The sequence below is a fragment of the Dermacentor albipictus genome, chromosome 9, assembly GCF_038994185.2.
Source record: "Dermacentor albipictus isolate Rhodes 1998 colony chromosome 9, USDA_Dalb.pri_finalv2, whole genome shotgun sequence".
NCBI classification, from domain to species: domain Eukaryota; kingdom Metazoa; phylum Arthropoda; class Arachnida; order Ixodida; family Ixodidae; genus Dermacentor; species Dermacentor albipictus.
In genome coordinates this window covers 72037570-72049451 of record NC_091829.1, presented here as the reverse complement: position 1 = coordinate 72049451, position 11882 = coordinate 72037570, and the positions used below count along the sequence as shown (strand labels likewise).

The window sequence follows — 11882 nt, the reverse complement described above, 5'->3', positions numbered from 1 at the left end:
CCATTCGGTATGTGCCATTGGGTATGCGCACATTGTTGGTCGATTTTTAAGATTTCGATTGTGCTACAGTGACACAATAGGTGTGGAATCCCTAAATATAGCTATATATGTGTTTTACTTCTTGGAGTAACATATATTCTTGCCATTCTTCCCTCGACATGTCTTGTACATTACCATCGTCCTCGTGATATTGCTATCGTGATGTCTCGCACAGCGCATCGACTGATTTAGAGTTCGCACTTCTGCATAGCTAGTGAGTGGTGCAGTGAATAAACCTATCGGTGCGTGAGATTAAAACTGTGACCTCTGTGAGAGGTAAACATAAACATTGCACGAAATTACACGTCGCAGATTATGAAAGCTTACACGAGTGCACGCGCCGCCATTAGTTGTCTACCATTTGTTAACCGGTTAACTAGTGCTTCGTTTCACCTAAACTTCAACGTGTTAGTTGGATCAGCATACTTTCTTTGCCAACGTGTACTTTTGGAAGAGAACCAGGCGATTATCTACACAAATAGACTGTAACTCCTTGGTCGCGAAGGATAACTGTCCTAGTCACCTGTCCTCGACTTTTCCCTTATGTGTCACAGAAGAGAGACGCCACAGCTCTCATTCTTTTGCCCAAGTACCGCTGGAATATTCGATGTTCCCGCGTAGCGAGTAGACCTACTTGTATTTACAAAAACCAGTTAACCTTGTCGATGCTTCCCGCCGCGCAATCAGCGTGGACAACAAAATGGACACACACATCGCTGAGCAAACGACTGAAACTTTCGTTTCCTGAAAGGAGGTATTATTACGCTTTCTTTCCAGGAAAAAGGTAAAGAGACAGGAGAGTCAAAGACACAAAGAATGCCCTCTGAAAAAAAAAGGGACCCCGCCACACATGTAACTCACTCCGCGATAGGAAATCGCACTCCTTTAGTATAGCTGTGCTGCGTAATTTTTTTTATCTCAGTTAACACACTGCCTTGTGTGCATGCGTTCTGTTGGCCCTGTCTAACGAGTTTAGAAACATGGATAATGCAGCGCCACCTAGCCGAACCCAGAACCTTGCGGAGCAATTGGGCTTGACCAGTCATTCGTGTTGGACACGTGCCGTATTTTTCGAAGACGATAAAGAAGAAGCGTAAGAAGCAAAGTGCGCACACCGGCGAGCGGATGACCTCGAAAAAAGCAAAACGCGATATGCCCTGCGAATCTTCTGACGCACCCATCACCGAGTTTCTGGTGTGGACGACTCGGTCGTCCACACCATCTCAGGCGACAAAACGCAGAAGGATGAAGAATCCGCGACTCAAGCAAGCATCCGAGAATCAACTGCAGGAATCGGCGTCCCCGGGCAACACGGCGTCAACCGAAACGCTGAGAGGCAGCAGTGGACGCAGCGCTGTTAAGGATCCCACCGAAGTCCCCCACGACGTCCAAACGAAAGAGACCCCGGAAGACAAGGCGCTAGAGAGCAGCCAAGGTGAGGGCAGCAACTGTAGGCTTTCGGACGTTCACATGCACTCAGATCGTCGCCGCGAAATGCCATTATCAGTTTGCAATATGAGATTCGATTCCAGATTTGTGTACGCGTTCTCTTGCGAAATGTTTTATTTTATTATTTTTTGCAATGACATGGCTCGCTTGTATGTGCTCTTTAACAGCGGTTAAAACATTGACAATGCGTTGAGTAGGTCGCCAAGGCTTCCAACCAGTGTTGTCCTTTTGTGGGATTTTGTTGCTAAATATCGCTACTTTCTTGTCTGTCATAGCGAACTTCTTTAGCAACATGAATGAACAATCGGGGACATTTAGGCGACATCGAAGTTAGCAAGTTTGCACCAAAAGTGAGCTTCTAGCACGACTTTTAATATTCGAAAGATACATGTAAATCGATCATATTGTCTGCACGACGCTCAGGCTTTGTAACCATAATGAAACAGCGGTTGCCTTCAGAGTCCTCACATTGTACTCTTGCTTCACAGCACAGTGAACACCACCAACCATAGTGGTGTCAAAATTTACGCTTATTTATTATGTGCAAAACCGTATGAAATAGCGTCTAAATATGGCTGGGTCTACAGCTTCCCAAAATACTGTTTGATTGCTCGACATTCGCAAGTGTGACCGTAAATTTTCTGCCACAACTGATTGCAACAAACTATATGGCCACAATTATAACGCCCAAGGTGATAAAGAGAGCTCGATTGTATGAAAAGTCGGACTGGCTGGGCTTCTTCCCCAAATATGAACGCACCGCTTCCATTTCCATTTCCGCTTCAATCCGAACTCAATAAAGCTGAGCCTGTCTGTAGTTAAACTCAGAACTTCAGCTGTCATCATCCGTTGTAACGTAGGTATTTCAGTAATGTAAAATGGCTCTGCACCCGGCTGGTGAATTCGCGTTTTATTCTTCGCCTGCTTTGACACTAGAAGAAGTTGAAACATCTCGGTAGATGATATGCGCCAGGTTATCTATTATTATGTTCCAAAACGCCTACGTTATCTACAATCATCTCAGCAGTTTTAGCGACAAGTTACTGACAGAGTAGTAAAGTTAGCGAAAATTTAGTGACATTTCCATCTTACTTTAGTGGCACGCTTCAAAAGAAAAAAAAAACGGTAAACGCAATAATGTTTCCGACCGTAAAGCCTAGACGTCAACAGGACAGGCGCGGCCCGACTAGAGGGAAAGTGGCCAAAGTGCAGCTTCCTGTGCAAAGGTCTAAATATATTTTTATGCCACCTTTTAATACGGTGCAGGTGACGTTTTGTTGAAGCGCGATTGGTGCACCTAGAAGTTGGATCATTCACAAAGCTAGAAGCTAAGTAGGTGTTCAACAGGCAGATTTGACAGACGAATAAAATGGGTTTTAACAGTGCATGCCAGACGACGACACACAATAGAAGACTAGAGTGCCGGTTAGCCAAACAATAATTAGTGAACAATCAATCCTCAGCTAATGTCTCGCGATCACTTGCTAACGACCCGAGAGCTATTATCAGACTGAAGTAGACGCAAAATAAGTAGTCCTCCTGTGTCTTTCGTCGCTTTTGCAGAGTTTCTGAAATCAAAATTAACAAATTCGTCAAAATGTTCCGTTTGATTCAAAATAAGTGCTGGATTAGTTACAAAGGAAAACAAAGGCTACATGTATATGTGTGTATTCGTGCAAGATTCAATTTTAATCCCTTTTTTTTCTGTGTATTTTCATGATCTTTCTAAAGGGATACATATGTAAACCTCACCCCTTATGTAATACACATCCAGTCAGGGGTCTTCAAGCAAAATAAAGAAGTACGGCGCTCGAATTTTTCTTGGGCTTCGCATGCCCTACTGAGCTACTTTACGCACATCCGCTACCTCGACAGGGAATGTTACGTTCGCATTGTAGCATACTGGGCCATTCTCCGCAAGGTTTGTGGTGATGTCGATTGAGTCATCTAGCACAGGCAGAGACTTCAACAGAAAAGTGGATAAACTTTACTGAAATTCTAACGCCTCCGAAGCGTACCATTCGTCTATTGTACTGTGTTTTGACGACAAATGAGAGTGGTTAAATCGATTCTACTGTGACAAAACTATTTTTTGCATGTTTCTCGCAGTTTTAGTCGCAGACTCATGCAGGCACTTTGTATAGCAACACCAGAACTCTTCTATTTTTGGTTCACAGAGTGTAGTGGCAGCAACATGGCGGGCCTTTCAAACCTTGCGGTTGCATACGTACTGCCATGTTTAAACACGAACGCGCATGTAATGCTTCACGCTGCCACTCTCTTATATATATATATATAGAAAGAGTAGATAAGCTATACTGCAGTACTACACATCTGTGGGTCTGCAAACTAAAAACGATTACAATGCGATATTCAAACCCCATGCTGCAACCTGACAAAATCACCCACTGAGCACCGTTGTAAACAATACGCAGCTCCGCAAGACAGCAGCGAAGAAGTCGTTCGAGCTTGCAACGACCCCGACGTCTCGAACACACCGACAATCTGTCAGTCATCGACGACTACACCGCGACAAAATCTGTCCAAGCAGGCTGCTCTGGGACAGCCTTCCACGATCGACCACGCCTCGCGCAATGCTCTCCATGGGAAAGCTGATCCCGCTGTTCTCAGCACAGAGCACTCGGTGGCCGAGCAGCGACAAGCCAGGGCCGGTTCTGCAGGCGGCGCCAGCGATGCGCTGGTCGGAGAGCTAGGGAGACGCGAGCCGAGGGGAAGCGGACCAACGGAGCCTGATGACCAACATGGGCTCCATGCACAAACGGTAAGGAGAATTGATAGCGCCAAGAAGCCAGTCTCGATCCACCTTCAATTGTTGCTTTTTATGCGAAGCATACTATCCGCACAACCACGCTCTTCCTTGCTGCGCCGCGCGCGGCCGCGTAGCTACCATATGACGTCATAACAGCTGCAAAAGCGGAGGCTCAACTCGTGCGCTCGCTTGCGGCCGCATATCTGAATAGCCGGTTCTCAGCTCGTGCGCTCGCCTGCATGAGTGGTTTCTTCGTCTTGCCGAACCAAATATAGCCAAGCAAGAGCAGTTCACCAGGTGAAACAGTGGTTCAAGAACTAAAATAAAGGCTAGTATGCTTTGCATCCTGGGCTTAACCTTAGCTAAGCCCCAGCCATTGTTTTTTTTTTAGTTGCCTCCAAAGAAAAAAAGCGCACTCTTGTACAAATATTACTGTCACTTCGCCATCGTTCCGTCCAGGAAAAAAAAAGAATTAATTTTGGAGTTCAATGCCCCAAACAAACTTTAGCCATGAGAGATGTAGTAGCGGCTGACCTACGAAATAATTCCTACCACCTTGGCATCTTTATTGTGCACCTAAATGTTAGCAATGGAGCGTTTTTACGTTCCGCATCAGTCAAAGAGCGGCTTGGAATGCAGCCGGAAACCTCGTGCTTCTAAGCAGAATTCCATAACAACTGAGGCAGCACAGTGGATTCGTACGTGCAGGAAAAGGCGTTGCCCAATGCACGATTTTTCTCGAGGACATGTTTTCGAGTAAAATGCCCGGCACTCCCAATTAAGTGCTTACCCGGTACTTCAGTGGCATTACCGTGATGCAAGGCAGCTAACTTTACCATTTCTAAGGTAATCCTCGCTGTAACTATCCTCATTCGTGGGTATCGGGCGCAGGGAGCTAACTCCGGAATTCAACACAATATTCCAGGCATTTTTAGTCAAGAGAGGGATTTGTACGGACGAAAACAGCTCTAATATGTCATCAGTCACAAAACCGAGTTGCAGCCATTATGTATCCGTGTTAGAATAACATCTTTATGAACCATTAAGAAGAGATTCACGCAGTGCTTCGTTGCTCCTCGGATATAGTGTTTGTTTTTAGTCATCTGATAAAGTTCACCAAAGCAGATGTTCCGTAAATCTCCGTGGGCGATAGGTTAGACGCGATTGCTTGAAAAACATTCCTTTCTATAGCATCTTTTATGCTCTCACTTGCTTTGCAAAATAAGCAGCTTATGGCGACTGCAAGTACACTTATAGCGCGATCGCGCCTTATATCATACGAGGCGATGAGCATTTTCGAACAAGCAGCTCCGAACACTATGGGAGCATTTCGAAACGAACTGCACTACGCGGATACGGTCGACTGGGCCACGTCGTTACCGGCAGTGAAGCATGCCTACTCGCATAGCACCTACTGCGAAATTGAAAGCACCAGGTGTCAGCCGAGTTCCTCAGCCATTAATGAAAGAACAAAGCTTGCCTTGTTGCTCCGGCCACCCCATTCTCTGCTTTGATCGTCGTAAAGACTACATCCTCTCAAAGAAATGAAGAACACGAGTTTTGCGAGAAAGTACCATATGGTGGCAGCTTTCCCTATGGGAGGGGGGGGGGGTGTTTCGGGGGGGGGGGGGCAGAGATGTAAAACCTAACAATGTCACACAAAACCAATGTACAATTGAATGGAAGATTTCGCTTGCTTTGAGGGTCTTTAGCCGAGGCATGCACACAGGCCGTTTTAAAGAGACACTTACCAAGTCTGATCGGAAATATTGGTTTTATTTTGGAAGGTGTAAAGCGCCATCTATGGAGCATCTTAGTTTAATAATTCTTCAAATCCGTTAATGTATAAAGGAGATAGTATAAATTGTAATGTCATGTCACCTATGCTTTCGGGTGGCTACCTTCACTAACAACATAAAGATACCGAGCATTTCTACAAGCCATTGCAAAATACAAGGCTTTCCTAGCTGTGTTTTCTCTTACTGGGGGGGGGGGGGGGGGGCGCAGAAGGGCCACGTCACGTTTACGTCACAATCCTTCCACCTCTTTTTTCATATTATTTTCTTCCTTTCCACGGCACACTTCCAGTGGTTGATCAGCGCGCTCTACTTTGAACGAGCAACCGAAGTAACGTGCCATAATCGGCGACGCTGTAGGCAGAGCGGACGAACCAGGAGCAGGTGCGTAAGCGGTAGAGCTTTAACGTTTGGCAGCAAAGGGAGCTCTCTACTGGTCAAGTGCTCTCGTGCAAAATGTTAACTGTTGGCCCGCCGCCCAGTGGTTTGGTACATTCGCATACAGGATCATCAGCATGTAGTCTACGCACGTGGCTTGCCCGTTTGCAAAGGAGAAACCTGATCAGATTCCCTTTTCTCCCCCCCCCTCCCCTACACAAACGAATTCGGTTTCCCTGTAATGTTGCCCAACAATATACGTCACGCTCGTTCTCATCGGGTGCAACTGTAGTCTCTAAGATGGTCTCCCATACCCCGTTATTTCGCAGTCTCCGGCCTCCTCTTCGTGCGACCTAGGATTTCAGGAGGAAGGAACGCTCCACAAGCTCCAATCGCCGAGACGCTCGACTTCGCTACCGTTAGCCGATTCACCCGATCGAATGCTAGGCAAGCTCAACACGGCGAGGCAGTCGACGTCGATGCCTATGATGGAATCGTACGATCGACGAAGTGTTCGGTTCGAGCAACCATGCCAGGACGTCTCGGAGACCAGAAAGAAATCCCGGCGCAAATACAGCCTCTTCCCTTGGGCGTGGCTCGGTTCCCGGACCAGCAGTGGTTCGGCATTAACGTTCACGACCTCGACGCCCAACTCGCAGCTGCGGTTATCCCGGAGCGTTCCCTACACGCCACACATCCGCAGCCGCAGAGGGGCGAAGGTGAGTGTAGCAGACGGCATTTCTATGCACCCGAGCAAACAGCAACCCAATTTCACGATCTCTGATAGGATCCTGAGTGTCTGGTAAAATGTGTTTAAATTAATTCTGAACTTATTTCTTGATGTTACCAAACATTCAAAGGGAGGCAGACATTATAGCCATTGAGCCAATGTCCGTCTTAAAGAGGTCTCCTACCACGCATATTCTGCCTTACAGAGCGAAGTGTAATGAGAAATTCTTGTACTGCGCATTTCGGAAGTAATGGAAGAAAATACCTTAGTGTGTAACGGAGAATCGCCGGTCAGCAAGGTGCAATGTACCATTGCCAATTATTCTGCATGGTGGAGAATGTCTCGACTAAACTCAAACAGTGGACACCTCAATACTCTTCGACGCTCCCGCCTGGTAAACCAATTTACGACCTCCTTCGACTGCCATCAACGTTCCCTGGGACGCCCCACCACCCTCTCGCGCAGCATCGACACCGATTCGGGCGGCTTGCTCTGACAGCGTTCCTATAGCAACTAGCATTGTGAAACATCGTTCCAGCGCACAGTTGAACACGGACGAGAAGAGAACGACCGGCGTTCGTGTTGTCTTTCTCTTCTCGTCCCTGTTCAGTTGTGCGCTGGAACGATGTTTCATAATGCTAATCATAACCAACTAGCCCAGCTGTCTATACTTATAGCAACTAGCAGGTTCTAAGCGCTGTGTCGTCGACTAACAAATTAGCGATATGCTTCAGCCTGGTGCAATCCAGCCGTCTCATATCCCGTGGGCTTCGCCAGTCGCCCTTGTAAAGGATAAGGATGGTTCTGTTCGCTTGTGCATTGAAATCAGACAACATCACGAAATTGCGCTCAAATGCGCGAAGACGCGAATGGGCGGTGCTCTTGACTTTTCGGAAGGCGCCAAGTTCGCTTCCTTGTAAAGCGAAGCTTTCGTTTGCCACTTCTCCCCATTTTCCGGTCGCTGTTGCTGCTGTGACGGTCCTGCAACACCACCAGATGGCGCTCGATTCCTGGTCTTGCTAAGGTCCTGACCGCGCGCGCTGCTGGGTTTCTTTGAACGCTACCAGATGGCGCTCGCCATCGCACATCCCGGCCGGCGCCGCCGCGGCAGCGTTTGACGGTTTGTGCGCATGGCACGTGTTGTGCTTGTTTTTCCATGCGACAAAAATGCAGGTGCTGGGCCCTGGTGGTCGCGTGCTGGGCTGTGATTTATAGCGTAAACATTCCGATCGTACTGATAGCGCTTATAGCTGATGTCTCAACAGCGTGTTCGCCACGTATGCAGAAGGAGCACGTGAACACGTGATAGCGGAAATTGCACCAAAGCCTGCATTCATGGTCAAGGAAACCCAGGCCAAAAATAAACGTCGCCCGGGCTAGGAGCGTCTTCGCTACGTACTGAAAACGTGGTGAAGACCCTGAATTTACGGATACAATGTATACATGCAATTATAATAATAATCGAATTGCTTGTAGCCCCATTATTCTAATGAAGTTTAACACTTCTGTCACGGTGCGATGTCCCAAGTGTCCTCTCAGAGATTATAAACAACGACGCACAACAACGCGTCAAGCAAGCATGTTTCCCTGTGTTTTCTGTTGACTACGCATACAAACAACAATGTTTCACGCAAGGTAACGTTTTAGATCAACTCACAACTATGACAATGGACTGGAAGTAGAAGAAATGGCGCCGAATCGCCGCCAACATCACCGCTAGTTATTCTCAATCAAAGCAAAGAGCATACAATACTTCTCTTACATCGATTCAAACAGTGCGTGGGATCCTATATTTTGTTTAAGACTTAAGATCAGTATGTTGGCAGGTCGCCACTGCCGAGATGGACCTGCCGCCTGGTGAGAGACCATCTGTTAGGCGGCCTTTCGCGGACTATTGTAAGGAGGGCATCATGGCGCATCACTTGGTTGTGTGCGGCGAACTTCTGTCGAGTCGCGGCTGTCTGCCGAGCTGCCGCCAATGGCTCTTGTAATAACGCGTCATCGGCGGCTGATTCATGCGCACCGTTTTAAACTGACACTCTGCGGGTCCTCGAAGAAACAAGAATTGACAAGGGTATTTCCGGACGCCACCTCGTGTAGACACGAAGTTAAAGAATTCAATCAAAAAAGCCTCGTATTGAATGTCTTCCGTTTCGATTTCCGCAGCTCTCCATGGGTAAAAAGCGGGTTATTCACAAGGATCACCAAGTGCTACTTGGTACATGAAGGGAGGGTTAGCAGACATGCGAGGCTATACCAAAGTAGCGACACCTTTAACTCCATATTCCTGCGTATAAGGTCACTCTCGAATACTTGAGTAACTTGGTCACTATGTTTTAACTTGGCAGGAAGTAATTCTTAGCGCAACTAAACGACCACATTATGCACAATTACTTTGAAGAGAATTCGACGCGCAAGTTTAAATTCAGCCGTTTATTTGTTATTAGGTAATCATTTTATAGGTGCATCACTACTCGTCAGAATAGTGGAAATCGTCATAACACAAAACAGGACAGTCTCTAGATACGCCATAGTGACAAAGAGTGGTCGTGCTATGCTTACTGGCGAATAACAAAATGAATAACACGCTGCAAATGGTTAGCGCACCAATGAAGGGGAACAAGCTAAAATGATATCTTAAGCAACAACAAGAGAGTGGTGTGCGTATAAACATTACCATTTGAGCCATGCGGTCATGTCGAAACGTTTGTCTGTGCCGAAACGAACAGGAAGCTTCAAGCTACAGACGCCGACGACTCTCCTTCGGTGTCATTTTCTGCCCGCGCCAACGAGTCACGGCGCCTACAGCGCCACTGCCGGCGGTCCTCAGTCCTCCAACGTTGCCAGACGCGTTACCGAGGCACTGTTTGCGCTGCGTCGCAATAGCTGGTTGCGTGTGCCATGACGTCAACACATCGCCTCCCGCGAATCATTAGTACAGGGTCCGAGGAGCTTCAGGGGGACGACAGACCTTGCTAACGCTTTCAATGTTTTGCGCCTGGGCCGAAGCTATGCCAACTTGCAATTAACAAAAAAAAAACGACTCAGTTTCATCGACACGTTTGCTCAGCTTCTCTTAATAAACTGCGTCGCAGCCGTTCTGCAGACCATGCACAGCCATGGTTGTCTGTAGCGCCGTGCTGCTGTTGGTGGCGCTGATTGCCGGCATGCTGATCGCCGGCTGGCGACTCGGTGCAGCGGCCGTGTGCCGCACCAAACCCTGCCTCGAGTACGCGCGTCTCCTCGCCGACTCGGTGAACACGTCGGTGAACCCCTGCGCGGGCTTTACGCGATTCGTGTGCTCCGGATGGAGGCGACGCAACCGGCTGTCCGTTCACGACGAGTGGATGATGTCCGACCTGAGCCGCTTGTCCAAACTCCTGCGCTCCGTGCGCGTGCCGCGCCAGCGTCAGGACTCGCTCCAAAAGGCTGCAGCGTTCCTGCGCAGCTGCGAGGCTGTGCGAAATGGCGACGTGGACGAAATGCCTAAGGTAAGAAAAAAAATTGCGGGGTTTAACGTCAGAAAAGTGCGCTGACGGTCTTGAGGGACAACGTAAAGCGTGAGGATACCCGGTTAATTTTCGGCCAGCTGGGGCTCTTGCAGCTAAATCACGATCGTTTCAACGCAACAGCGTTAAGGAGCTCGTGTCGCAGAAAAGCCGGTGTCGTCGGCGTCGACATCCGCGGCGTTGGCCGTGAGCGATAAATCCCGGCAGGCACTTGATAAATTAAAAACAACTTGCAAGATGGGCTGGGTGGGAATCAAACCAGGGTCTCCGGAGTGTGAGACGGAGACGTTACCACTCAGCCACGAGTTCGATGCTTCAAAGCTGTGCAAAAGCGCCTCTAGTGAATGCGGTGTTGCCTTAGAAACGAGCCGTAGCAAGTTATACTGCGGTGTATATCGGTAATTATGAACATGTAACTTACAGAAGTAGCAGTTACACGAGTAGCGAAGTGCGTTTCCGCTACGTTTCTTCAGCGCTTTTGTGGGTTTCTTCGTCATCTAAACGCGGTCGCCGCTGCGAGTAACTAAACGCGCATAACCTCGTGCTCAGCAGCATGCCGCCGTAGCAAATTGAACGGCCGTGGGGCCTCAAAGTCTTCGTCAGCAATAGCTAATATTTGCGTGCTCGTCTGATAGGATGCACGCAAATTCTGAATACACTCTGCCAACTGGGCTAACGTGGCGGGTGGAAACCAGTGTCATTACAAGCAGTCTTAACTAAGATTATAGAGCTAATGCAGGTAACAAGGAAAAAGAAAAAAACTGGCTGTGGCTTAGCTAAGGTTGAGCCCAGGACGCGAAGCATACTAGCCTTTATTTTAACGCGACAGCGTTAAGGAGCTCGTGTCGCAGAAAAGCCGGGGTCATCGGCGTCGGCTCAGGCCTGCGGCGCTTGCTCAGGCGCACATTTCGTTGTCGCGCCGAACGCTGCGTTGCTCGACGCTCACCGCGTCCGATGCGGGGCGCGTAGTCGCTGCGCCGTAGCAAAGCCACCTAGAAACAGTCTCTGTAGCACGCCGCAACCTTCGCTTCTCATTCCAACGAGCAGCTCTGTCTCCAGGAGGCATCTCACCTCGTGAGTGTCTAGCAGAGGCAAGCGCAGCTGCTTATATACCACCGCGACGCCGCGAGCGACGGCGCGAGTTGGAGCCCCGTTTCTCCTCTGTCGTGACGTCACGGTGTCACGTGGTATTGAAGGCGACGCCGCCGCGC

The 11882-nt window shown here is 48.5% G+C and overlaps 1 protein-coding gene across 4 annotated transcripts in view; it reads left to right on the top strand.

Moving 5' to 3' along the window:
• The first annotated feature begins 1138 nt into the window (after positions 1-1138).
• Positions 1139-11882, top strand: part of LOC135921062 (endothelin-converting enzyme-like 1) — a 35905-nt gene continuing 25161 nt past the window's right edge. For all 4 annotated transcript variants that reach the window (XM_070524716.1, XM_070524715.1, XM_070524714.1 and 1 more), the window contains exons 1-4: positions 1139-1474; positions 3924-4270; positions 6762-7151; positions 10258-10653. In XM_070524716.1, the coding sequence (XP_070380817.1) occupies positions 1165-1474; positions 3924-4270; positions 6762-7151; positions 10258-10653 (1443 nt within the window). In that variant the 5' untranslated portion in view covers positions 1139-1164. The remainder of the gene's footprint in view (positions 1475-3923; positions 4271-6761; positions 7152-10257; positions 10654-11882) is intronic.